Source organism: Lutjanus erythropterus, chromosome 11, assembly GCF_056507025.1.
Source record: "Lutjanus erythropterus isolate fLutEry1 chromosome 11, fLutEry1.hap2, whole genome shotgun sequence".
Taxonomy (NCBI): domain Eukaryota; kingdom Metazoa; phylum Chordata; class Actinopteri; order Lutjaniformes; family Lutjanidae; genus Lutjanus; species Lutjanus erythropterus.
In genome coordinates, this window is record NC_139327.1 from 24,064,340 (window position 1) to 24,090,496 (window position 26,157).

The 26,157-nt window shown below is 39.0% G+C and overlaps 6 protein-coding genes across 8 annotated transcripts; 5 read left to right on the plus strand and 1 right to left on the minus strand.

The window, feature by feature from the left end:
* The first annotated feature begins 5,187 nt into the window (after nt 1-5,187).
* Nucleotides 5,188-6,371, plus strand: LOC146319147 (claudin-4-like). Its single transcript, XM_084729754.1, has one exon. The coding sequence runs from the start codon at nt 5,375-5,377 to the stop codon at nt 6,017-6,019; it is 645 nt and encodes a 214-aa protein (XP_084585880.1). The 5' UTR covers nt 5,188-5,374; the 3' UTR covers nt 6,020-6,371.
* A 2,126-nt stretch (nt 6,372-8,497) lies between these two features.
* LOC146319148 (claudin-4-like) lies at nt 8,498-11,113 on the plus strand. 3 transcript variants are annotated; one of them, XM_084729750.1, is made up of 4 exons: nt 8,498-8,547; nt 8,646-8,756; nt 8,844-9,112; nt 9,447-11,113. In XM_084729750.1, the coding sequence occupies exons 3-4, from the start codon at nt 8,871-8,873 to the stop codon at nt 9,838-9,840; spliced, it is 636 nt and encodes a 211-aa protein (XP_084585876.1). In that variant the 5' UTR covers nt 8,498-8,547; nt 8,646-8,756; nt 8,844-8,870; the 3' UTR covers nt 9,841-11,113. The 3 variants fall into 3 exon arrangements, with proteins under 3 accessions (XP_084585876.1, XP_084585875.1, XP_084585874.1); XM_084729749.1 differs by lacking the exon at nt 8,498-8,547 and having other exon boundaries at nt 8,634-8,743; XM_084729748.1 differs by lacking the exons at nt 8,498-8,547; nt 8,646-8,756 and having other exon boundaries at nt 8,763-9,112.
* A 2,049-nt stretch (nt 11,114-13,162) lies between these two features.
* On the minus strand, nt 13,163-14,287 carry LOC146319149 (claudin-4-like). Its single transcript, XM_084729757.1, has one exon. The coding sequence runs from the start codon at nt 14,224-14,226 to the stop codon at nt 13,594-13,596; it is 633 nt and encodes a 210-aa protein (XP_084585883.1). The 5' UTR covers nt 14,227-14,287; the 3' UTR covers nt 13,163-13,593.
* A 2,395-nt stretch (nt 14,288-16,682) lies between these two features.
* LOC146319150 (claudin-like protein ZF-A89) lies at nt 16,683-17,479 on the plus strand. Its single transcript, XM_084729756.1, has one exon. The coding sequence runs from the start codon at nt 16,718-16,720 to the stop codon at nt 17,348-17,350; it is 633 nt and encodes a 210-aa protein (XP_084585882.1). The 5' UTR covers nt 16,683-16,717; the 3' UTR covers nt 17,351-17,479.
* Nucleotides 17,480-20,031: 2,552 nt separating this feature from the next.
* LOC146319151 (claudin-4-like) lies at nt 20,032-21,084 on the plus strand. Its single transcript, XM_084729759.1, has one exon. The coding sequence runs from the start codon at nt 20,256-20,258 to the stop codon at nt 20,811-20,813; it is 558 nt and encodes a 185-aa protein (XP_084585885.1). The 5' UTR covers nt 20,032-20,255; the 3' UTR covers nt 20,814-21,084.
* Nucleotides 21,085-22,263: 1,179 nt separating this feature from the next.
* On the plus strand, nt 22,264-25,909 carry LOC146319152 (claudin-4-like). Its single transcript, XM_084729747.1, has 3 exons — nt 22,264-22,520; nt 23,750-23,977; nt 25,120-25,909. The coding sequence occupies exons 1-3, from the start codon at nt 22,386-22,388 to the stop codon at nt 25,567-25,569; spliced, it is 813 nt and encodes a 270-aa protein (XP_084585873.1). The 5' UTR covers nt 22,264-22,385; the 3' UTR covers nt 25,570-25,909.
* Nucleotides 25,910-26,157: the final 248 nt, after the last annotated feature.

The following is a 26,157-nucleotide window of genomic DNA, read 5'->3' on the forward strand; positions in this document are numbered from 1 at the left end:
AACTGGTAAGTTTACATTTTTTCTTTCAGTGTTTTAGATATAAACAGGTTAAGCTTCGGGAGGATGATTTAAATGTGATTTGGATCTGACATGCTACATGTATTTCCCTCAGTCAAACACACTGGTGGAGGACTGTGACTGTTAAAACCTTTTGAAGAACATAACAAACTGATTCTGAAAGTCATGTCATGATTTAATCATGTCCAGCTGAGAATAAGTTTATAATCTATAGCATTTGGGTAAAATGGGAGAAAAACCACCACTAACTAGACCAGAATTTAAAGATGTATGATTTATCAACCAAGGCGTTTGTCTGTTACCTCAATAAAACGAGTGACATGTTAAGATTGACCGCTTGTTAAAGGTAATTCCAAAAAAAATAGGGGGCAGCATTATTACTGCTATCTGCTCCTCACTGTACTCTCTGCTGCAACTCCTCGGCTGTGTCTGGCCTACCAGCTGCTGTTTGCTCAGTTAGCCATGCAGCTATTATGACTGGAGTTCTGGGACCCAACAGGTAACACAGTACTGAGGTGATTTACAGCAGCTTCGACCAGGACTCTGTCTCCAGGAGTGATTAGTACGGCAGGTGGGGAGGAGCGAGAGGGAGGTGAGGCAGCAAGAGGCCAGAATATCTTGCATCTAATGTGGTGGATTAAAAGTTTATTTCAAGCAGAGTCACACTGGGGCACCCTGGTTTGCATGCTGACTTCAGCTGATATCTCTACAACATAATACATAATCATCAGTGACATAACATTATTGTTACTTCTTCATATTCTGTTGATAACATCTTTTGAACATTTTACATTTAAATTCTGGCCATGTTAATAATTCATCAGTCATTTCTCAGTGACTTTTGCTGTACTTATATTGTCTTTTGCTATGGTGATGGTGGCAGGAACACACATACAAATGGTCATGGATATTAAAAATCTCAACAAAAGTGTCTGGAAAACTTTATTACAGTGAAAAGTTTCCTGATGATGTCAGCACTTACACAGGTGGTGTCAGCGGCAATTCCCAGGTCAAGTTAATGCAGCGAAAAGTCACATGGTAACATCTCTGAACTCCACAAACATGTGCAGCAGCTGACCGGCACATTTAAAAAGAGACAGGAGGAGCAGGTGATTGCTACACGCGAACAGACTCTTCTATCAAGCACAAATCAACTCCATAGAAATGGGAATGTCATCTACAAAGTATTTACAGCACGTTTCACAACAGAACACACTACATAAAGAGGAAATTGGTGAACCGATAACTCTGCTTGCTGTTCATAGCATGTGCTGCCATCCTGATGTGACATCAGATGTTTTTATGTTACCAAACTCAGGCTACATGGATCTTTCCCAAGTTTGTTTTTTAAAATTCACATCAAGTTATATAAAAAAAAACACATATGTAGAAATACGATGGTATAATACTGATGCCCCCTGTATATATCAGGTAATGAAAACACAATGATTCTTATTTTCATGTCAATATACTCTAATAAAATCATATTATTACTTACCATTTATGCCATATTCTTACAATACATCCCCATAAATCTTACGCACTGGACCTTTAACTTATAAATTATTCAAAATAACTTCAGTTGAAACATGCTTAGGTAACTCAAAATTCTTGACACAGTGATACAAAATTTTACTCATTATTTCAACACTTCTTCTCCCTCAAACTTATTGAATATTCCATACTTACATTTTGGACAGAATTTGGACGCCTGTGCATGTTTGTCATGCTGAAATATATTTGTTTGCCAGAGTAAGATTGAACACCGGTCATAGTTGAAAACAATCAAACGTGTATAACTACCATAGAAACTGAAACACCTCTTCCATCATATTAAAGAGATAGCAAGCTCTTAAACTGTTTGTCAAGAGGAGTTAGTAGCAGTAATAGAAACTGTTGGCCTGAGAGGACCTCATAAACATGTTACACATCATATTTTAATGATGCAGACAAATTGTCTAATGTGGAGGTGGAATCACACTACACAATTAATATTTTTATTTTTGTCAAAATCACTCACATACCAGTATTTGTTTTTGTATTATCCCTCAGCCAGTCACCAGCCTTCATTTCAAACTGCCCGTTTCAAAGAAAGACGGGGGTTTTCCACTGGCAGTGATTATTAGGTCACTGGTCGGTGGCGATGCTGCTCTGTAACCGGGCTCTGAGTTACTAAGTAATGTCCTTTGAAACAGTCAGGGAGCCTTGGATTTAACGGCTGCTGAGAGATTTATGGACACATTCAAAACTGCAGTTAAAAGCTCTTTGAACACTGGTGATGCCACACTTTCACAACCACACAGACATTCTTCTCTGTGTGCATAGACAGCTCTAGAGTACAGAAAACAAATCCCAAGATGTGTGTCTTATTGCTGCATCGTAGGCGTTTAAATTAAATGTACAAATTCATACCAAACTGCATGAAACTGAACAGACAGTATTTAAAAAAAGACACAATTTTTATATCACTCTAGGCTCTGCGTGAGTCAGAGTTGAACCTCTCCGGGAAATCCTAGAAATTTAGGGCAGACTATGACACAAACACACACTCACACAAAAATACACACACACACACACACACACACACAGAGAGAGAGTGAAATGACAGAAAGCAGAAGCTGCTGCCTCCCTTTGGGCAGAGCGGAGAACAGCAGACAGAAGAGCCAAACTTCACAGAGTTCAACATTTTTTCTCTCATGTCAGGGTTACAACATTTGGAGGGAACAAAATCCAGACCTGTCAAATATGTTGTAAATCATCACACTCGCACTCACACTGAACCCTCTCTGCCCACATCAAGTTGACATAAATATCAAACACAAGCTCTTTTCCTGTGATCTCTGAACAAAAAAAACTTTGTATGTTCACCCTTACAATCGGCCTTCAGTTTGATTCAGAACCACACAGACTGAACTGAACAGAGCTTCTTTCAAAGACGACCGCAGCCTTTATTTCACATGATTGTCGCTTCATTTTTCACTTAATTGTTTTGTTCCCAATAAATCCTGTTTTTTCCTTTTGGAAGATGTCATTCTTTTTTCTTAAAGTAGGAATATAACTAAGGGCACATGTCACCACGTGTGCCATTTCATGGATTCAGTAATTGCCTAACCTCAGAGAGCGCACCTTCATGAAATCACGTTGCCCCGTCTGATTTCTTGTGGGAGGATCGAGCTGCGTCATACCACAGCGAGGTCACATGCTTCTCCTTATTAAAATGTTTTAATTGCAAGTATGTGACAAAGTGGGAGTGAGCTTCTTCACCCTCTGTGTAAATACCAGTCAACAACAGTAGGATTGCAAAAGAGCTGCTATAAAACTGAACACAGACGCTGAAGCACAGAAATCATTCTGCTTCTTGCACAGAATAAACTTAAAACAAGACTGAGACATTGTTGACATGCAGAAATACCCTGATTTTGAGGGATGTTAAGTTGAAAATTGTAAAGTAATAAATCACAAGATCAAGTAAACATATTTTGTTGTTATCTGAAATATGTTGTTTGTTTTACACACAGTTTCCACATACTGCCTTAGAACAACTAAAAATGAAAAAAAAAACTAAAAATGAGAGTTTCCCCCCAAGTCTTTTACGGTGATTATTCAATTTTCAACCAAGGGTATGAAACCAGAGAGTAAACAGAGTCTCTTTATGTCATGTTTACAGTCACACCTGTCAATATAAACACCTGGGCTGTGATTGACAGCACTCTGATTTACTGTGACTGACACTGAAACATGAAAGGTTGACCTAAGGGATAGACGTTTTCAAGAGTGGTGGATAAATGATGATTTATTTTGGCGTTTAAAGTGACTGCTTCTTATCTCGTCTTCAAGGAGAAAGGCGCTGTTTTTCATGAATACAGTCTCATGCAAACTGAACATGTGGAAGAGTAGCTGGAGTTAAAAGAACGAGGGAAAGACCAGTTGCTCAGGTCTGAGTGTGCTACCTGAACCAACTGTCCAGTGGCCCCCAGTTAATCTGAGACAGAGACCCCCACCACAGAACAAATAATACTTTCACAATTTACAATAATATTTAAAAATCATCAGAATTACTTCAATTTTCATCAAAATTTAAGGTGTAGGTGTCTAAAATGTTAAATATGAAAGGCTCCAAACTGTTTTTGTACCAGGCTAAACATGTTTATTTCTGTTGTAAAGTTGGAGATTTTAATGTGGTGCTGTTTGGGGATTGCGTGGTTTTTGGAGCCAGCCTAATTTTCATGGTCATGTTTAGACACTCAAAGCTTGTTTAAGAGAATGAACATGTATGGTCTTGGTTAAAGCTACAACAAGGAGTTTTAAACTGGATATGAACCAGTCTCAATTTAGGCCTCTATATGACCTGCATAAGCAAACGAGACCAGCTATTTCTGTATTATTATTCTTAAAGTCTCCCACAGGGTCAGGTTCGCTGTAAAATCAGATAAGGAGCCTGTGTTTACATTTTCCAAGCCAAAGTTACAGTTAGTAGTGTGTTAGACACTTAAAAAGCAGCAGCAAATCTTTATTAAGATAATTTCATTTTGTAAATTAAATTTTGTGTTTATCACGGTGGAAACACTACCACTTTTTCCACAGGGGCCTCCAAAATGAACACGATATGAAAGTGTCCTGTAGTAACTTTAATTAAAAACAATCAACAAAAGTGATTTTGTTGGGTCTCATCTCTGAACGTCTTTGAGTTAGTATACAGCTGAGTGAGGACATGGTGGAAATTTTGACTCATCATCATCATCTGACTTATCATCCATAGTTTGTGAAGGTGTAATACATTAAAATCACGGAGCACAAGGCCATATTTGGTCAGTCTGGCGGTTTTGTCAGAAGTATTGTCATTCAGAACAGAATGAGTCATCTCTCAGTCAGGATGTTACTCCACCCCCCTGCTGCTTCAGGTGAAACTGTGGGGGAGGGGAATGAAGAGGGGAGATGAACAAAAGAAAATCTTCTATCAACTTTTCTGTAATATGATGCTTATATTGTGTTGAAATCAAGTGTTTTATCATGCTTGTGGTGCGACAAGCACAGCAGTTCCACATGTTTCTTTTGTTCAGTGCACCATTGGAGGACGGTAAACAGGTTATAGTTTGAGTTGAGGACTGATGACGCTGAGCTGTTTTCCTCCACGACTCCTCCTCCCTCTGAGTGGAAACAATATGTACCTGCTCTCCTCTCAATCCTCCCCCATTCAGCAAACTCACCTGTCAAGTAGAGGACCTGCCTCCATCACAGAGGGAGACAAACAAGCCACAGTTCTACGTCGCTGCAAAGGGAGGAATTACAGCACACAGAGAGACTTTTCAAAGAGGAAGACAGAAGTTTCATTTGAAGAACAAATCCACTGTCCACGATGGTGTCTGCTGGGTTCCAAATTCTGGGTGCCGCTCTAGGCATCATAGGATGGATTGGCGCCATCATTACATGCGCACTTCCCATGTGGAAAGTCAGCGCTTTCATTGGCAGCAACATTGTGACCGCGCAAACCATCTGGGAAGGTATTTGGATGAACTGCGTGGTCCAGAGCACGGGCCAGATGCAGTGTAAGGTCTACGAGTCCATGCTGGCCCTCAGCCAGGACCTCCAGGCTGCCCGGGCCCTGACCATCATCGCCATTGTGGTGGGCGTCCTGGCCATCTTGCTCTCTGTGGCCGGTGGGAAGTGCACCAACTGTGTGGGAGACGAGTCGTCCAAGATCAAGGTGGGCATCACAGCTGGCGTCATGTTCATCATAGCTGGCATCCTCTGCCTCATCCCCGTCTGCTGGACTGCCCACACCGTCATCCAAAACTTCTACAACCCTCTGATGGTCAACGCCCAGAAGAAAGAGCTCGGCGCCGCTCTCTACATCGGTTGGGGTGCAGCTGCTTTGATGCTGATCGGAGGAGGGATGCTCTGCTGTGACTGCCCCAAGAAAGATGAAAGCTCCTACACTGCGAGGTACAAAGCTGCCAGCTCTGAGGCCTCGGCACCAGTGTCCGGCAAAGACTACGTCTGAAACAGCTTCCACAAAGCAGTGTTTACTGGGACAGATGAACTGGTGCTACTGGGCTGTGAGTGTTGATATTTCAGGAGGTTACTTGAGTAACAAGTACTCCTGAGTTTTAAGGAAATAAGGAGCAAGAAAGGAACCACACCCAAAGAGGAAAATCAGTTTTGTATGTTAACACAGTGTGTTTGTATGGCAGTTAAAATGAATATTAGTCATTTGCAAGTCTTTTCTCAGTCGTATCTTGTATAATCTTTTATTTTGAAAATGTTATATTTTGTACGTGGGTTGTTGTTATGAACCATGTGTATGATATTCATGTGCCAATTATTGTAAATAAATATTTTGTTTACAAATCTGATATGACTTGTGCTCCGTACTTTTTAATTTCACATGCTTTCACACATTCATTCATATTCATTTAGTGGTCAAAAAACAATTCATTGATGCGTACAGGTCTATTCACCACTGCATTACAATCAAAACAAGGAGTGTGTTTTAAAAAGGAATAACCAACGGCACTTGAGAGGCATCTATTGTCTGACTTTCCTGTAAATCAGGTTTAGGTGTGGCAGAAAAACGAGGTGCGACAGCTGGAAACTAGTCTTTCTTCAAACTGTCAGCCTACATAAAGGTATTTGTACTTTATATGAACTCACAGGACAAATTTTTCATTTGTTAAGAGATAATATATTAAGACTGCAGAAAATATTCATATTTTTGCTTTGATCTTTTCCTGTGATTGAAGTCTCACAGGTGGCAAAAGTGCACACATTCTTCAAAAACTCATCATTTCAAAGCAACTGTCTTTACTAGACTTTTTAGTTTTGAGTCAAACTCAAACTGTTGAGTTTTTAAATAAAGTTAACAAAGTTTTGCAAATGTATAATCTTTAGTTAAGATAATTTACTTTTCTTCTTTCGATAAACTTTTAAAATCTTTGCATTAGAAACTCAACAATTGGTCATGTGAGCTGTGAACCTGATTTGCCACAATTTGGGTAGGGCTTGAAAATTAAATGGCTGCAGTTGAAAATATTACATTATAAACCCTTATTCACTGTCACTTTGATGAGTTTACTCAATTTTTGAAATACAGATTTTTTGTTTTTTTAAAAGTCAAATATTCAAGTTTATCTAAAGAAGTAGTAAAGAAGTAAACCACCTCAACAAAACATTTTAATTGATAAAACTTTTTCAAAACTTAAGAGTGTGAGTTGAACGCAAAACACAATAATCTAGTTGAGTAGGCTGCCTTTAAATTTTGAGTAAAAAGTAAAAATTAAAAGTAAAAGTAAAAAAAATATTTGAAGGACATTTTTACTGGCTGTTTCTGTGCAAAGCTAACTGAACCTCACTTTTCATCCACGGTAGAGTCTCCATCTCTTGTTTTCATCTTGTTACATCTGTCATGTTTGATATGCACAGCTTTTCTGTGTTACTGTCCCATCCATTTAAGTTGGGGGCATCCATTAACACAAGATAACAATAAGTACCCTCAAATGGATTAAAACTAAAGTTACAAGTCTGTTTTTTGAAACTGTAAGGGATAGAAAGTATGGAAATTTGTGTTAAAATGTACAAAGCAAATGTAAAAGGTGGTCAGAAAAATAAATACTCAAGTAAAGTACAGACACACAAATACTGTAAAAACAAAACAAAAAAAATTTGTGGGTTCCTAAAACTCAAAGATATGTTTTTTTCTAAAGAAGAAAAGTAAATTATCTCAACAAAAGATCATATAGGTTGGCAAAACTTTGTTTAGTTCATTTCAAAACTTAAGAATTTGATTAAAAACTAAAAAACTTGGTGAAGGTAGTTTCCTTGGAACAGAATTTTCTCAACCTGTCTATTTAAAAAAAACTTTTTTACAGTGTACTTAAAGCTACGATAAGGTTTCCACTGTAGTAAGCAAATGATCTGAGTGAAAATCTCCCCCTTCTTCATTTTAACTGGCTTTTCTGGGAAAATGTGAACACAGGCTTGTTTCATCTGATTTCAAGGAGAATCTGACCCGGTGGCAGCCATTAAAAATAACTGGACAGAAGTAGCCTCAGCCTCACGGGTGGTCTTGTTGACTTGTGTAAGTCATATTGAGGCATCATTAAAATTGGGCAGTTTGATAACCAGCTAAAATACTCTTTGTAGTAGCTTTAAGGATGGTAATGAAGTATTTGTACCTCCTACCTCTGCTTAACTTAACATGCAAACCTGGAGTTAATACAGTACTGTATGCCTGAATAGTCACAGTGGTCAGTTTTCACAAAAAGAAAATGAATGCAAAAAGCTATTTAGAGATTCTCTGCTCCTTCAATGAAGATTAGATCAAGGAAATGTTTTTCCTTCAGAAAAATCCTCTTCCTGGTCTGTCTTTAGCTGCACTTATTGACCCAAACTCTGAAGTTTGTGTTTGTTTAAGGCTTGACCTGTGTGTGTTGTGTGTTTGTCTCTTTCTCTCTCTCTCTCTCTCTGTGTGTGTGTGAGAGAGCACAGGTGGGATCTGGAGCCATTGTTCCCAGTCTTGAGGCCTTGCTTGAGGTAACAAAGCTTGTATGTGTGGGAACAATGGACAGAAACAGAGAATAAGGGTTGTGGATATTTGGTCTCAGCTTTCCCTCTTTTGTCCTGGAGCACAGAAACTCCACCCTGAAAGTCTGAACCACAATGGGAGGCAGGTTTGTTCTCACAGCAGGATCTTGCAGCATCAGAGCACTGCAGACACTTTCTTGACCAGGTGTGAGAGAAAAGTATGTTGCGGTTTTATGCATTCAGAGTTTAATAATCTTCAAGACATTTACATTTCTGTCAGCGTGACCTTTTCTTTCTTCTGGCAGACGTTGAGTGGCTGCAGAGGTGTGACCATGGCTTCTCAGGGCCTTCAGATCATGGGTGTGCTGCTGGCCTTCATCGGCTGGCTGGGCACCATCATCACCTGCGCCATGCCCATGTGGAGAGTCACCGCTTTCGTCGGGGCGAACATCGTCACTGCCCAGGTGATCTGGGAGGGCTTGTGGATGAACTGCGTGGTCCAGAGTACAGGCCAGATGCAGTGTAAGGTGTATGACTCCATGCTGGCTCTACCTCAAGACCTGCAGGCTGCCAGGTAGGGAAAGACCTCAGTGTTAATTTCGTTGACTAATAATTCTCATCATAGTTTTCATTAAGGATGTTTTTTCACTGAAGAAAACAAGACGATAGCTAAATAAAAACAATGACAAAATGTATTGGCAATTCCATCAATGAAAACAAAATTTTTCATAGTTACATAACTTTCAGAATTATGCCAAAATTAAAAAAATTGTGATTTGCAGGCACAACAATTGCATTACCAATGAATATTAGGTTATTCTGGTCTCTTATTTGAATAAAGGTAATGAGACAGATAACGTTGGTTGAAGAGATACAGATACACATCTCTCTGTGCCCCTCCGCTGCAGGGCCATGGTGGTCATCTCTGTGATCGTTGGGGTGTTTGGCGTCCTCATGGCCGTGGTCGGAGGGAAGTGCACCAACTGCATGGAGGACGAAGTGGCCAAAGCCAAAGCCTGCATCGCGTCTGGAGTGATCTTCATCATAGCCGCCTTGCTGATCATGATTCCGGTGTCGTGGTCAGCTCACGCTGTGATCAGGGACTTTTATAACCCCCTGCTGGTCGCGGCTCAGAGGAGGGAGCTCGGCGCTGCACTTTACATCGGCTGGGGCTCTGCCGGGCTGCTGCTGCTGGGAGGAGGCCTGCTCTGCAACAACTGCCCCCCGAAAGATGGCAGACCCTACGTACCTGCCAAGTTCGCACCTTCAAGAACTGCAGCTTCAAATGTGGACTATGTGTAAGTGTTTGGGCTGGATTTGCATAAAAAAATATCTCCAGATGTTTTCACTAAACAGTTGCACAAATGAATCTGTTTATTAAGATGCTGAAAGATGATGTTGCAGAGGAGACGAAATCTGTGTATTTGTTTGGTTACGAAGTAAAAACCCTTCTTTTATTATCGCAACACAAAATTTGGAGCATTAAAACTAACCAACGACAGCACAATAAAGTATTCTGTCTGGTGATTTGTTTGTGTCCCTATCAAAGGGTGACAAATGCTGTCAGTTAACCTTTCTGAAGTCCTGCCCATTTTTGCTCTGCATTCCAACCGCGGTCAGCTTTCTCCTTTCCTGTACTTAGATATATTGTGTGACAGGCCCATCTATGTTGAAAAGAAAAGCAAATTTTAAAGATGGATAAAAGATGTAGCTGTGGGACCTGTAAAACGACATATATATATATTCAGCTTAAGTTTGCTAATGTTAGCAAAATGCTAGCTAATTAGTTATATTGATGTGTATAGCTAGCTACTTAGGTAGCATTTGGCCAATATTAGTTATCAGATGTAACTAGCTGGCTCATGACTGATGTTGATTAGCTAGCCACTTAGCTAACATCTTGCTAACATTAGCTATTAGAAGAAACTGGTTAGCTACTGATTGTTGTAGATTAGCGAGGTAACTAGCTAGCAAGATGCAGTCAGATGTAACTATTTAGCTAATGATAGATTTGTCAGGGTGGGTCTGGAGAATGGTCAGTTATCAGTTTTCTCATGGAAATATTTCTCTGGAGTATCTTTTTGCAGTCGGATATGAATAGGTACACTATTTGATTTGACTATTCACACCTGACGCTCTTATTTTAGCTATAAAGAGCAACAAATTCTCTGCTGATAAGAGGCAGTATAGGATGAGAGGGTTCAACACAGGGTTTATCATGTGGGATGGTGGAGTTTGAGTCCCTCCCTGGACACCCATTGTTTGACAGTACTGTGAAATTACATGCCAGTGATGCAATTATGACGAAGTGTGAGGGCCGCATCGAAGGAGAAAATAGAGAGGAGGAACGTTTGTATATTTTCCATTTCAGGAATAAAGTTGAAATGTCAAGAATAAAGTTGAAATGGTATTTCATTTGTACGTTATTCTCAGCAATTTAACTTTATTTTTGACATTTCAGCTTTATTCCCAACATGCAAAATAAAACAATCTTCCTCCTTCCTTCATGTCTGGCCCTGTTACTCTTCCATATGCAGTACATCTGAATACAGACAGTCTTTATTAATCATATCAATTATTGTATAGAGAAGCTGTGAAAACAAAACAGGAGATTTTTTTAAAGCTCCTTTTCATATTTGACAGTGTGTACTTGAAATCAGTTTTTTTTACATTCGTCTGTATGATATAATGATCATTGTCTTTCAAATGTCAGAAATAAAGCTTCTTTTTTCCATCCTTCCTTTCTCATGTTCATTCTCCACCTGCAGACACTGTAATAAAACTGAAACTGAACTTCTCAATAACCACTCGTGGTGATAAGGCATTCAGGAATTCAGGGGAGTAGACTCCTGGGAATTTACTGTATCTGGTTGAGATGTTTGCCATGCTGTAATCCTGTGCCCTTGTGTTGAGATGGTAAATTACAGTTTCTGTCTTGAGTACAACAGCGCTCTGTGTATGCCTGGATTCATGTTGCTAAGGAACTGTGTTATATCTCCAAAGAATGGATATTTACACTTTGCCTAGTAAGAGCACATCTGCCAAGTCTTGTCAGGTTGATATATCCTAAACCTCTTTAATGGTTTTCTTTTTGTTTACAGGCATTTTCAGTTGAAACCAGTGTGACAAGAAAAACAATACGCCGCTGTAATTTTTCACTTTGTGTCTGTTTCTATTTGGGTCACTCAGATGAGATCAGGCCATTGGTGGAAGAACAATTCAGACCTTTAACTTACATAAAAGCTACAGTACCACAATATAAAAGTAGTTACTTGTAGTTAAAAGTACAGAAGTATTATCAAAAAAATGTATGTAAAGTATCAAATAAAGAAGTCATGCAAGATGCCGCTAAATGACAATGTTATATATAATGTTATATTATTAATACTGATGTGTGAATGTCTAAACAACATTTTAATGTTTTAGCTCATCATGGTCAAGCTAAATGTAACTACTTTATATAGTCAAATCAACTTTCATTATTTTTCAATGTCACAAATCACAAATTTGTCTCAAAGGGCTTTACAATCAGGAGAGTATACGACGCCCTCAATCCTTGCTGTTAGGTCGTTTAATCTAAAACAATGCAACATTTTTATAAGATAATCATACAGTATGTTTTATGTGTAAAATCTTCTGTAGAAACAAGCCAGAGCAACACGACAGTCTCCATGGAAGGATCCATTCCCTCTGTAGATATAAAGGGTTCTTTGTCAGGCAATGAAAACACAATGATTTTTATTTTCAGGTCATTATACACTAATGAAACATATTTATGAATATTATATTCCATTTCTGCCATATTCTGCCAATAGACCCCCTAAATCTTGCACACTGGACCATTACAGTAGCTAGTAACTAGATGTCAAACAAGTATTAAGTAAAAAGTTCCCTCTGAATAATAATGTTTTGTTGTGATCATTTATTTTTCTTTTCTAAACAAACGTGAATCTTTGAGTTTTAGATGCCCTGAGAAATGTGTAATTTTCAAGCATCCACATAATGACATATCAGGTTCACAGCTCTGAGAGCAATTTTTGAAATACAATTTTTGGGGGTTTCTAAAACTCACAAGATTCAAGTTTATCTAAAGGAGAAAAGTAAACTATCTCAACTAATGATCAACTGTTTTTTTCAGTGTTAAGGGTAGTATCTGAAAACTTTACATCAACACAGTACTCAAAGGGAAAATTCAACACTTTTTATGTGGATGTCCTGCCAGTGTTGATGGCAAATGTTGTCAATGCAAGCATTAAAGAGTTTTGACAAATTCAATACCAGTATCTTTTTCCAGAAATAATGACTTGGTTACTCAAGATAACTGTTGTGAGCAGTTTTATGTGAGAACTATTGTCTTTTTAGTAGAAAGAAAGTAGTTCTGGTAGATTCTACGGTAGAAAGAACGTAGCTCCTGCTCTCAACAAGGTCTGTAGATTATCTTGAGTAAGTGGGTCAAGGTTTATAGAAAGACACACCAGTGTCAAGCTGTTTAAAAGTATTTTTTTTGGCACTTTGAGCCCCACAAACAAGTGCCAGACATATCTCCAAACCTCTGCAACTCACACCAGTTCACCATCTTGCAGCAGCAGGACACCATTTTCTTGGTCAATATTGTGCACACTGAGGAATACAGTGATATAAAAGGTGGTGAATTTTCCTTTGAAGTAAATGTACTTTCTTATGTCCCACCAGACCAGGCAAATTAAAAAAAAAAAACATTGTTGACAAAACATGTTGTTTATTGTCTGAATGAAAAAACAAAATGAAAAATCTCACATGACAAATACACAAGTCTTTCTGAAGTGCTTATGTTGCAAAACATCAGAAGAGTCTGAATTAATACTGACAATATAACCCAAAACAATGTGCACACAAAAAAAATAATTAAACTGTAATCCTAACATGGCACATACCTTATAGTCTCTTGCATGTTCAGAAACAAGGCCACAGTGTGTTAGTCAAAAAGGGTTAGTCACAATGCAAATCACATCTTGATAAGAAACTGGTTTGAGCACTATGTGAAGTCAGGTGATTTGCAAAGGCTGCTGCAGCAACTCAGACAAATTCCTTCCCAGGTGTTGTGGATTTAGGTGCAGAGTACTTTGCTCCACTATAGCGGTCTCTACCTGACGGGCACTGACAGCAGAGAAGAGCGCCACCAATCAGCAGAAGTCCTGATGCTCCCCAGCCCACGTACAAACACGCACCAAGCTCCCTCCTCTGGACATCTGGCACCATGGGGTTGTAGAAGTCCTTGATGATGGTGTTAGCAGGCAGAGACACAGTCACCAGACACAGAGCCCCGCTCAGGACGAAGAAAACCCCTGCGGAGATGGCCACTCTGGCTTTTGCTACCTTGTCCCCAATGCAGGTGGTGCATTTCCCTCCGACCACGGAGAGAAGCAGGCCAAACAGGGAGAACAGGATGGCGATGACCACCATGGCCCGAGCTGCCTGGAGGTCCGGAGGCAGGGCCAGCAGGGAGTCGTAGACCTTGCACTGCATTTGGCCTGTGCTCTGTACCACGCAGCTCATCCACAGTCCTTCCCAGATGGTCTGAGCCACCACGATGTTGTTCCCGATGAAAGCAGACACCTTCCAAAGGGGCAGCATGCAGATCAATATGTTTCCTATCCACCCAAGCACTGCCAGCCCGACACCCAGAATTTGCAGCCCTAGAGATGCCATCGCTGTCTGCTGGTGCTCCTTCTCTTTCGTGCTCTGTCTCAGTGCTGTGGGGAAGTTTTATATGACCTGCAGATGCCCCTGCGTAGCCTCCTCCTCTGGGTGGGCTTTGACTTCACTGCTCAGATATAAACATCCATCATGCAGCCTTTGAGTTCAGAGGTGTCTCTCTCCCACAAAGAGGCCCTCTGGTGCCCCAACAGAGCACTGAGAAAGAAAAGGAGCTCACATAGTGTGGCTCAGTGAAAAGCTTGCTACAGTAAATGTCTGATGGTATGAAGTTGTGAAAAACTGAAACATTGAAACTTCCTGAGAGAATAAATCTTAAAACATTAGCTTTGTTTGTAATGTTAAACTAAAACCATGTCAAATGTTTTTATAAAAACTATTATTATTAACTAGAAGAATGTACTGAGTAGGTTACAGATCCCCACCAGGGAACAGATGGTGAAGCAACTAACTGCAGGACTGCCAGATGCAAGCAGAGATTTGCAAAGTTCTGCCAACATTTATATGTTAATCTGTTTATTTCTGAGTCCAAGTGGTCATTCGTGCCAAGTTTGAGGAAATTCCCTCAAGATGTTCTTGAGATATTGTGCTCATGGGAACGTAATGTCCTGAACACATCATGTTTGTGGCTATAAATAAAAGTCATTAAAAAATGTTTTTCAAGAATTCTAAATCACAGAGGTTATTCAGCATACAGCAAAAATCAGTTTGGTCAAGCTTTTAATCATATTACTACCTCTCGGTAGCTCAAAAGGTGTGTTTCAACCATTTTCCCTTCAGCATACACAATATACAAAACAATGAGGATGATAGAGCAGGAGGTGTGTTAAAGGCAGAGAAGCTCAGCCATGAAAAATTAGAAGTTGATTTGATTACAATATATATCCACATATCTGTGTTTAGGAGGAAACACATAAAAAATGTCATGATGCTGATCTTAAGTATAATTACTGCCACAATAACCAATAAACTACCATCTGAGATATTTAACAACAACATGCTGCAACTGATAGTTTGAAAAAAATAGTTAACACATGAGTTAAAAAAAAATCATCACGCTTAAAATTCCTAGTTAGCACTAAACACAAAGGACAACAGAGGACCATTAAAGTCATTTAGATTTATATTTTACTGAATAAGTGAAAAACTTTTACCTGTCGGCACGTTTTTACAAAGGAAAAAAAACCTGTTTATTTAGTAAAATGTTGACATCTCTACAATCTATTTCTGTAAGGATGTTCTAATATCAGCTAATATTTACTCTCAGTAGAATATTGATAGGAATATTCTTTACATTTTTACGCTTGTTTCTATTTTCATACATCTTTTTGCTCATTTTATTGTAGATGTTCAGCACATGTACAACAACTCTGAGGAACAGTGACAAGATGCAGACACACCCAGCTGAGTCTCACTGACTAATCAGCACAGGTGAAATCACTTAATTTGATTGTTGCACTGGCAGCAGAACATGAAATAAAGTGGTAAGCAGTCAGTCAGATCTCATGTTCATGGACTTTAGAGATGATTCAAACTGGAAAACAGGACAATGTTTTAAGTGTTGATACAAACTGCAAAATGTTGTACCTACAAAGTGAAAGGTCAAATGTGAAAATACATCATTCCATTTCTTATTGCTCCCCGTGGGTCAGATAAAAGTGAGACTCACAAATGAACCAATTCACATGCACCTACAAAAGTCAAATATATGTCGAATATGTATGTACCTGCACCTGTTTTATATGTAGTTTATTTTCACCTTTCAATTTTCACAAATCAAGAAAAAAAAAACAATAATATAAAATTTAGAAGAACACAGATTCAGAAAAGGAGGAAAATGTATCTGAAGACTGTGGTGACTTGAAAAGAAAACTAAACAACAGAATGAAGAATAAAAAATAAATAATAAATAATAAATGATGGTGAATGGGTAGAGATATTTCAAAATAAATGACTGATTCATTCAACTTTTATTTTAGCTCTAAAATACACTGAGACAACATTTACTATGTAGCCAAGTAAAAAAACAAACAAACAAAAAAAAAACAATGAAACCCTTACATGGAAGAAGTATAAGAAGTAAGAATAAGTAAGAATAAGAAGTGAAAAACAATAAAAAAAAAAAAAAAACACAATAAAATCATAATAATAGATAAGAACCTTAATGATAAATAAAGACAGTTAAAATTTAAAATGTATGAAGCAACAAAAACAAGAAAATCAATGTAAAAAAATATATATATATAGAGATAAAGATATAAATTGATGAAAGGATCATTTTTATTTGGAGCAAAACATTTGGTATGTGAACATCTCCTCAAAATCCTTGGGCTAATTACCCACCACAGGTGTTTTCAATGTGAGCAAATTTGAACATCCAATCAGGAGAGACCACAGCCTGGCATGTGGGTACAAAATCTGCAGGTGAGGAACAGAGCTCAGTATTTCATTACTTCACACAACCTTTGCTGAAGGAGACACAAACATGGCTTCTGCAGGTCTCCAGGTGTTTGGCATCTTCCTGGCAACCATTGGCTTTCTGGGAGACATCATCATCTGTGCATTGCCCATGTGGAAAGTTTCTGCTTTCATCGGGAACAACATTGTGACGGCGCAGATCTTCTGGGAGGGCCTGTGGATGACTTGTGTGAAGCAGAGCACCGGACAGATGCAGTGTAAGGTCTATGACTCCATGCTGGCTCTGCCCCGTGACCTCCAGGCCGCTCGCGCCCTTATCGTCATCTCCATCCTGGTCGTCTTCATGGGGATCATGCTCGCCGTCGCAGGGGGAAAGTGCACCAACTGCATTGAAGATGAACTGGCAAAGAGCAAGGTGGCCATTGTTGCGGGGGTGTTCTTCATCGTCGGTGGTGTCCTGTGCCTTATCCCAGTGTCCTGGTCAGCCAACGAGGTCATCAGGAACTTCTACAACCCCATCGTGAATGACGCACAGAGGAGGGAGCTCGGCGCGTCTCTGTTCATCGGCTGGGGATCAGCAGCCCTCCTGTTCATCGGAGGAGCACTTCTCTGCTGCCAGTGTGCACAGCGCAAGGACAGCCGATACTCTGTGAAATACTCCGCACCACGCTCAACAGCCAGTGGAGGAGCCTACGTCTGAAGACCTGCAAGCAGTCTGAAGGTCTGCATCACTCCAGGAAACTGGACTGAACTATTCCAAGTCATGTTTCATTGTCTTAACTTTATGAGGTGTTTTACTGATTTATTTTAATAAATTAAAATTTTATACTTTCTCTAGGTTTTCTTGTGTGTTTTTCAGGGAAGACAAAGGTTTTTAAGATGGTGGCTTGGTCTTAAAGCTTGAATTCTTAAAGTTGGTATATTCTTAGTTTATAGTTAAGTTTTTATCACTTTAAACACAATTTTGAAGCTCATTTAGGATGTTGAACCTAAATTCAGAGTTGGTTTCTTAATTGTAATGTAGTGGGTGAAAATGCTACTTGCATAAGTCTTTTTCAAAGCTTGGGCAGAGTTTATGAAACTTTCTGTTTTACTCTGAAGTATTGACTGGCACATGTCTTGTCCCACAATGTCTACATGTGGTTTTTAAGGAAGCCGGTGTGTCCTTTTCAGTTCTGACATCAATCAGTTTTGAAACAAATCCCATCGAAAAACAAAAGCCAGCAATTGGTCTGTCTCTCTATTCTTTCTTCTGTTTAATTTTCCTTTTGAAGGTCTAAATCTTTTAGAAGAGGTCACAGATGCACAGTTTTGTTTGGGCGATGCCGTTTTCAGCTAATATTACCTCATCAGAAGTGAACAGTGGATTTGTTTGGGTTCATTTTCAGTTGTGAATTGATGCACATCTACTCCACTAGTGAGTGCAGGGGAATGTATGTGGGATTTGATTAAAAATGAACTTCAGTCCTCGTGTTTATTGGAATAGAGGAGTGAAACTCCTGTTTGTCCGGGTTTGTCACAAAATTCATTCCTCGACTTAATCTGCACAGAGTGACTGTAGTTTGTGTTTTAGTGACCCTTTACTACAGGCCTAGACACAGGCAGATTTAGGGGGTGGCTACTGAGTCTCAAGCCCAGAATGTTTTCTCAAAATCCCCAAATCTTTTACGTTCTGAAAATGACATTGTACAAGTAATTTCTCAGTCTCCACTACAAGAGTGTCAATGTGCAGTACTGGAGTCTAACAGAGGGGCAGTAATACGCCATCATTGGGCATGTAGCCTCCTGCCCTGAAGAAGAAGGGTGCGACTCTCAGTCATGCTCGGACATTTGCAGTTTGTCCAGTTTGTTTAGTTTTTTGCAATGAAATTCAAATGCCTTGTTAAAATGGCTTGCATATGGCTCTACACCTTGCCTTCATTTAGTATTCAATGATTAATGAATATGCAAATGGCCAGCTCTGCCTAGAACAATAGAAACAAGTCATTTGTAACCCCACTTCTCATGTTACTCTTTGCTGTTTACCAGATTTATTCAGTGCATACCACTGAGCTAGTTAAATGAGGGGAGGGGGACATGAACTAAAGTGGAGTCTGCTTCTACTGAGCATATATTTTAAATTACATCATTTATTTAGAAATTTTATCAGTATTCAGGTCGTACAAACTGTGCACCTCTGTGTGCGTGTTCTACTTTGGTTTATGCTGCAGAATGTATATATATATATATATATATATATATATACATAATATAGATTAGCGGGTGTGGTGATTATTAAATACCCTCGGCCCAGTCACATTACTGGTATCATGGCTCTGAAACAGCTGTGCCAATCAGTTAAAGATAAAAATAAGCTCAGCAAACGGAAAGCTTTACCTCATGAAATGTCTGGATGGTAGTTAAAATAGTGGTAGAAAGAAGAAATAAAGAAATAGATTTGGTGGTGATTACATCAAAACAATGCTATTTTAGCAATTATTCTAATGTGTCTCACCTTACAAAAGCAGATTAGGGAGTTATAAAAACCAGTCTGATGTGTACACAGGTCTGAATCGTTGTACTGTAGCAACCTGGTGTAATTTCCAGGTGATTTAATGAAGGTAAACACAGTGAATGGTTTTGCATAATGACACTGCACTATGGTGCCGCACCTCTCTTCCCATGCAAGTATTTTTTATCTCAAGATCTGCACCGGTAGGATGTTTTTATTATGCCTCTGCACTGGCAACAGATGTGGCGGGAAGCATTCAGTTTTTGGGCTGTCCGTCTCATTCTTGTGAAAGTGATACCTGAAGAACAGTAACAGGAAATTTCATCAGATTTGGCACAAATATCCACTTGGTTTCAAGGAGGAACTGAGACTTTTGAGGTCAAACATCAAGGTCGCTGACCTCACAAAAAAATGCTTTTGGCTAACAGGATAAAACGATTAAGTGATGACATTTCATATTCAAAAGGTCAAAGGTCACCTTTACTATGCTCAGCTCCCTATCAGTCCTCTGTACTCCTCTGTAAAGATAGTCTCAAAGTGAAGACAGCATGTTTCTCGCTGGAATCATACATTTTAGTATATTGATTACTTCCATTTTGCCAATGAATACACTTAATATATTTTATTAAATTCCTTCAAATCGCCACTACACGGACATTACACTACAGAGACTAGACGTACATGGATATAAACTACAACTTGACTGGTTGGTGGAGGCATATAATAAATATATAAAAGCATTCTTCTATAACGTCTGACCTGAAGATATGTCAAATTAAAATTTGTGACCAAAGCCTTTTGTTTTGGGTCACAAAGCAGTTTTTCATGCATGAGCACTTGTGTTGACAGCTTTCTCCTCCTACTTATTCACAGTGTGCAGGAATCAGGACAAGCAGGAAACCTGATCCACAAACTAGCAGAGTCCCCTCCCTGTTTCTCTTCCTTCACACACCTGCAGAGCAAAACCATTCAGCAAAACACAACCAGCAGCGTTGACAGCCGAGTGAAAACTTGTGGTAAAAATGAGCTTCAGCTCAACTGAAGGCGGACTTTGTTGCTGTCTTTGACTTTGCTGTAAACTTATAAAAGCTGTTTGGATTTGTTTTTTGGCAACATGCGGACCCAGCTCGTCGGAGTGTGTTTGGCAATCATCGGCTTTCTTGGCACCATCCTCATCTGCGCATTGCCCATGTGGAAGATGAGGGCCTTTGTTGGGTCAAACATCGTCACAGCTCAGGTCTTCTGGGAAGGCTTATGGATGAACTGTGTAATCCAGAGCACGGGGCACTCGCAGTGTAAGGCCTATGACTCCATTCTGGCTTTACCACAAGAACTGCAGGCATCCAGGGCTCTGGTCTGTGTCTCCATCGCCGTCAGTGTGGTGGCCATCGGGCTCACTGTGGTCGGGGCCCAGTGCACCAACTTCTTCCGTGATGACCGGTTGACCAAAGCTAACATTGGCATTTCTGGAGGTGTGGTGTTTATTCTAGCGGGGCTCCTGTGCATCATCCCCGTCAGCTGGTCGGCTCACAGCATCATCACCGGTTTCTATAACCCGCTGGGTGCCGAGGGGAGGAGAGGGGAGCTCGGGGCTTCCATATATGTGGGCTGGGCATCTGGAGCTCTGCTCATCATTGGAGGAGGAGTTCTATGCAGCACCTATAGATGCTGAGGATGAAGAGGAGACAGGAAGAGAGTAAATGATGCCATCCATGAAACTGTGGACAAAAATGTACAGAAATGTGTTAACTGTGATGGACTTTCTCTTAGATCTTTTTCAAGCTTAGTTAATTGCACTATACTGACATTTTACAGCAAATTAGTTCCAAATCTGTGTAAGATTTTAAAATATATAGCATAACGACATGTAATGTAAATTGCATGACCGTGGCATGAAGTGATTTTGGTTGTTTTTAAAGTGAAGATTAAAAAAATGAAGTCTGGTTGAGCTAATGATTATATAATGTGAAAATGCAGGATGTTGAAAAACAAAATGTTTAATGAAGATATCCGAGTTCATGTGAAGCTTTGGAAGTGTTTATGGCACAAATTCTGAATGCAGCGGGAATAATGATTTTTCAAGACCTTTAAAGACTACTGTCACATTGTGTATGATTTGAAAAGTAATTTTAATGGCCAGTATGTTGAGTAAATTTCTGTTTGTTTACAACAAGACAGTTTTACTCATTTCAGTAATTTCATACACAGCTTGTCCTTTGTTTTTAATTTAAAGTGCATCTGCTTTTCCTTTTAACCAGAATAAAATAAAAGTAGCCATGCCAAATAATTGCCAAGAATTGTCTCTGGCAAATCAATGTTTGAATTTTGGATGCGCACTTGCAAAACAAAAACGATGCAGCAGTCAGTAGCAGTCCTAAATAAAACATAAATAATGAAATAAAATAATTATTGTAATATCATGATATTCAATATATTGTTACATCCCTGTTATTCCTCTTTATCACGCAAGAGTTGGGAAAGAATTTAAATTGTACTGGAAACAACTAAAAATGCCTCAGTTCACTGGCAAACTTTTTCAACTTTTTTTTCTGAGTATTGGATAATTGAAGTTTATTTGTTCAGTTGTTGTGCATGAGGAAACTATGAATGTTTGTATCATTGTATATTCACCAGCCAATAAATTCATCTTTTATATTTGTATCTTTGTACAGAAGTTCTACAATTTTTGTCTCTCACACTATATGTATTTTAAAACAACTGTATCGCAAATTTAAAAAAAAAATGCTTGCATAAAAAAGGATTCCATTCAGAGATATATGTTGGCCAAAATAACTCAAACAAATCAAAAACTGAGAGAAAAGAAAAATGCTACTTTGAGAACATATTTTGCTCCACATCAGCCAATTCTATGAAAAAAAAAAAAGCCTGAAAACCTTGAGTTTGTTATTGCTCAGAGGTGTTTGAATTCTTTCGTCATATTTACAGACCCCACACAAACTGCCCCTCTGTGGACCACGTTTTGGCGCTTCCCTGTTGATCTTCGAGTCATCTGACTCATTAACATAACAGTAAAATATAACAGCTGACGCGAGGGTCTTGCACTATTTCAACAGAGACGAGACCAGAGATATGCTTATTTTCTCCTCCAAAAAACCTGGCAAGAAATTTTAGCCTTTTTTTTTATTATTCTAAGTTTTTCCAGAGTCACAGAGGGGTATTTTCTGGTGAATTTGCCTTTTTTTTTGGTTCTAGTTTATTGCTGCATAACTGCATATTTTATTAAATGGGGAGGCAGGGCAGGCAGACTGGGGGGCTTGCACTGGTTCTAATGGGGGTTCTGGGAGTGTGTTTGGCATGTGGACTGCCAATGTGGCGAGAGGCATCTTTTGAAGGACCAAATATAGTCAATGCACAATCGGTAAGTCTATATACATAACAATTATTTTTACATATTACATATTAAATTGACATATTAAATTTAATCATCCATTTGACAACAAATATTCCTTATCAGCTCATCACCAAAGCATGGAGGGTCAATATGAAGAGTATATGAAGAGTATGTACACTCAACCATGTAAATTTGTTTGAATAAACTGAAACTATGTTTCCTCACTTTTTCTTACCAAAGAATTTAAATTTTTAATCGAATTTTAACTTCTGCATCAACAAGTTGTCCTTAACCCCAAATTATTTTTTTTTGTGGTGAGAAGCAGCTGATGACATGCTTGGTACCCAGCTGAAAAGCTCAGTCTCACTTCCAGCCTGTCACATACCGACGATTTGTTGCAACCCCTTGGTGATTCATATAGATACAGATGGTGCCTGATCATGGCTGAAGGTTTGGGGCTTTTCTAAAGACTTCAATGTAAACTCATCCACAGCTGTATAAGACGCCCCGGGGTATTGACGGAGGGAGGAACAAACTCAGGACTTTGATGTAGGAGACTGGGGTGTGTGTCCAGTGTGAAAGCAAAATGTTGCATACTGATATGTGCATCACATGACTTTTGTCCGTCATGGTGTAAATCTCTTCAGTGACACATGACTTATGAGTGACACACGACTTTTGTGTCGTGAATTGGCTCAGTGACATATGACTTTTGTCATGTGACTTTCATTTAATAAGTCATTTTATAAGTTGCGTCAGTGATGTTATATGATGTTTGTAGTGTAACATAGTTTTTGTAACTCCAAAAATGGTCTTATCCTAAACCTAACCAAGCATCATTTTTGTTCTTAAACCTAACCAAGTATTTTTTTTTGTGTCTAAACCTAACCAAAATGTGACAAATTCCCAGCATTAATCAAATGTTAAAAAGGTTTTCCAGCTGCATCAGAAGCAGCTGCTAAAGAGTGCCTGATGCTTCAGTATCAGATGCAAATCGTCAAGATGTGATGAGTTGGGATGAGCAGAACCTCAGTAAATTTTCTCCTTTCTTGTTTCCTGCTACCTGCAAGGCTTGTCAAAAGAAAAACGTATAGTCACATCTTAACTGAGCTAATCTTCGCAACAACTGGCTAGCATCATGGGACCTTACTTCGGAAAAAATAAGAACAGTAGTCAACAATATGTTTTTTGATCTTCACCTACATCAAAACGTAATCTGACCAGCTTTTTAAACTCTCACTCTGTGTCTTTGTTAGGTGAGGGATGGCCTGTGGTTACACTGCATCCTTCAGGCCACAGGTCAGACACAGTGCAAGAGACACACATCATGCATCACTATGACCCCCGACATCCAGGCTGGACGTGCCCTCACATTGCTGTCCGTCCTCACCGGCCTCCTGGGATTCATTGTCACTGTGGCCAACTGTAGTGGCAGTCCACCTGAGTCCTCAGAGCCTCCGACCAACTCTTCCTCAAAAAAGAAGGTGCTAAAGTTGCATTTATATCATGTAGACTGGGTGTTTTGGGCTCTGACGAGAAATGCTATAATAACATACATTGGAAATTATTTCAGTTTTTAATCATAAAATTTTATTGTTCTCACAACAGTTGTTTGAAACAATTTAAATGAGCTGTGGGCTTTTGATCCTTTTTATAATATCTGTTAGGAATATGCACATTGTAGAATAAAATAAAGTAATATTGTTCCCTCTGCAAGACAGAGACTCAAAATTAAATGTGGACGCCACCTCAAGGCCACCTTTATCATCTCACTTTAGATTGTGCTTTAGTGGTACAAACAAGTTTGTATAAAATTCATTAAATTACCTCAAACTAATTGTCACACAGAACTCTTTATGGTCTGGGGCACCAGGCCTTAAAACTTATTTTTAAATAACTTATTACTTTTTTTACTTAAAAAAAAAAAAAAAAAAAGTAAAAAAAAAAAAAAGTTTAGTTAGCTGACACACACACACACGCGCGCGCGCACACACACACACACACGCACACACACACACACACAAAAAAACTTATTGGGCAGTTTTAGGAATAGATCATGCTTTGGGTTAAAATAATTACATAAATTAAGGTATGTAATGTAAGTGCATGTATAAAATAATGTAATGCATTGCACCACATCACTGCACACTATCAATTGCAACTTTTTAATAGTCATCCAAAAACTGTTTATAGACCATTTATAAACTCATTATTAATGCTCAACAAAGCATTACAAATGGTTAAGGGTTTACGAATCATTTGGTATACATTAACAAATAATTAGGTTTATTTGTTACCAGTAAAATAACTATTAACTAAACTTTAAATAATTATTAATTTACTGTTTATTAATGATAGTTTATTATAAAGTTACAAACATATTTAAACACAGAGCCAAGGAATATTTTGTGTTTTAACAGCATTTAATCCAATGACTTTAACTACTTTGACCTGTTACAAACTTGATTTTCCTTTTAAATATAATTTTTTAAAAAGCATAAAACTATAATTTGTACTTGGTTGGCCTTGGTATGTAGTAGCCTTGGTACGAGGCACGGAAAACCTTAAACAAAACAAATGGTCATGAAAACAACTTAAAAATCATTGATATTGCTTTTTTTCCCAGGCGTCTCTGCTGGGTGGAGCTCTGTGTGCCCTGTCTGGGATCCTGTCCCTGGTGTCAGTCAGCTGGTCAGCAGCAGCAACCATCTCAATGTTCAATAACCCCATGGTGCCTGTGGCCCTCAAGAGAGAGGTGGGCTCCTCCATCTACATAGGCTGGGCCTCCTCCCTGCTGCTCCTGCTCGGCAGTGCTCTGAACTGCTCCGTCTGTCAGCAGAAGGAGAAGGAGAAGGAGAAGAAGGAGAAGGAGAAGGAGAAGGAGAAGGAGAAGGAGAAGGAGAAGGAGAAGGAGAAGGAGAAGGAGGGATCCCAGCCTACTTACTCATACTACTCCTACTACTCCTACACACCGTACAGCACCAGCACTCAGCTCAGCGATGTTTCATCCCACCTGGCCACTCTGAGCTCCGACGCCATGAGGTCAAACAACTCCAGACAGTTTACCTTACTTTAGGAAATCCAGAGACAACATTCCTGAAATTGATACAGAATAAGACAAATAAATCAACCAAATATAATGTTATTATCACTCTTTATCACACAGGAGCTGTCAAAGAAGCTGACTTGGGTTACTAATTACTTGTTAAAAAGTTTAGTCAGTGACCTCATCCAAGTATCACAGTATTAAAGTAATGTAACTTGATTACTTCCCATCACTTTTGGATTACCTCAATGCCAAATATGGTCTTATTGTTTTGCCTAATATAATGTTTTATGTTCATTGTAAGGGATATTAATAGTCTGTCCAGCTATTCCTTCGTTATGCATGTATGTCAGTTAATAGTGGTATTTATGGACTTCAACTAAACACCACCCAGATTACTAACATCACCACTGACAGTCCCAAAACACTCTTCAGAGGTAGCAGCAGCCTTAATATTAACAGGTTCTCGGATGATGACAGTATTTTCACAGCTGAGGGTATAACTTGCACTGTACTGTGGTGTTGTTCCTCTTTTCTGATTTAAAGACAAGATCATCTGAAGCTGCCACCCAGCAAAGCATTTTTTTCACTACAGGTCATGATAATGAACTGGCAAAT

Excerpts from the sequence above, each read along its gene's own strand:
- LOC146319147 (XM_084729754.1), top strand. The coding sequence starts at position 5,375 with ATGGTGTCTGCTGGGTTCCAAATTCTGGGTGCCGCTCTAGGCATCATA.
- LOC146319148 (XM_084729748.1), top strand. The coding sequence starts at position 8,772 with ATGCATTCAGAGTTTAATAATCTTCAAGACATTTACATTTCTGTCAGC. Across the intron at positions 9,113-9,446 it reads CAAGACCTGCAGGCTGCCAG|GGCCATGGTGGTCATCTCTG; the intron begins GTAGGGAAAGAC and ends CCTCCGCTGCAG.
- LOC146319149 (XM_084729757.1), bottom strand. The coding sequence starts at position 14,226 with ATGGCATCTCTAGGGCTGCAAATTCTGGGTGTCGGGCTGGCAGTGCTT.
- LOC146319150 (XM_084729756.1), top strand. The coding sequence starts at position 16,718 with ATGGCTTCTGCAGGTCTCCAGGTGTTTGGCATCTTCCTGGCAACCATT.
- LOC146319151 (XM_084729759.1), top strand. The coding sequence starts at position 20,256 with ATGCGGACCCAGCTCGTCGGAGTGTGTTTGGCAATCATCGGCTTTCTT.
- LOC146319152 (XM_084729747.1), top strand. The coding sequence starts at position 22,386 with ATGGGGAGGCAGGGCAGGCAGACTGGGGGGCTTGCACTGGTTCTAATG. Across the intron at positions 22,521-23,749 it reads ATATAGTCAATGCACAATCG|GTGAGGGATGGCCTGTGGTT; the intron begins GTAAGTCTATAT and ends TGTCTTTGTTAG. Across the intron at positions 23,978-25,119 it reads ACTCTTCCTCAAAAAAGAAG|GCGTCTCTGCTGGGTGGAGC; the intron begins GTGCTAAAGTTG and ends TTTTTTTCCCAG.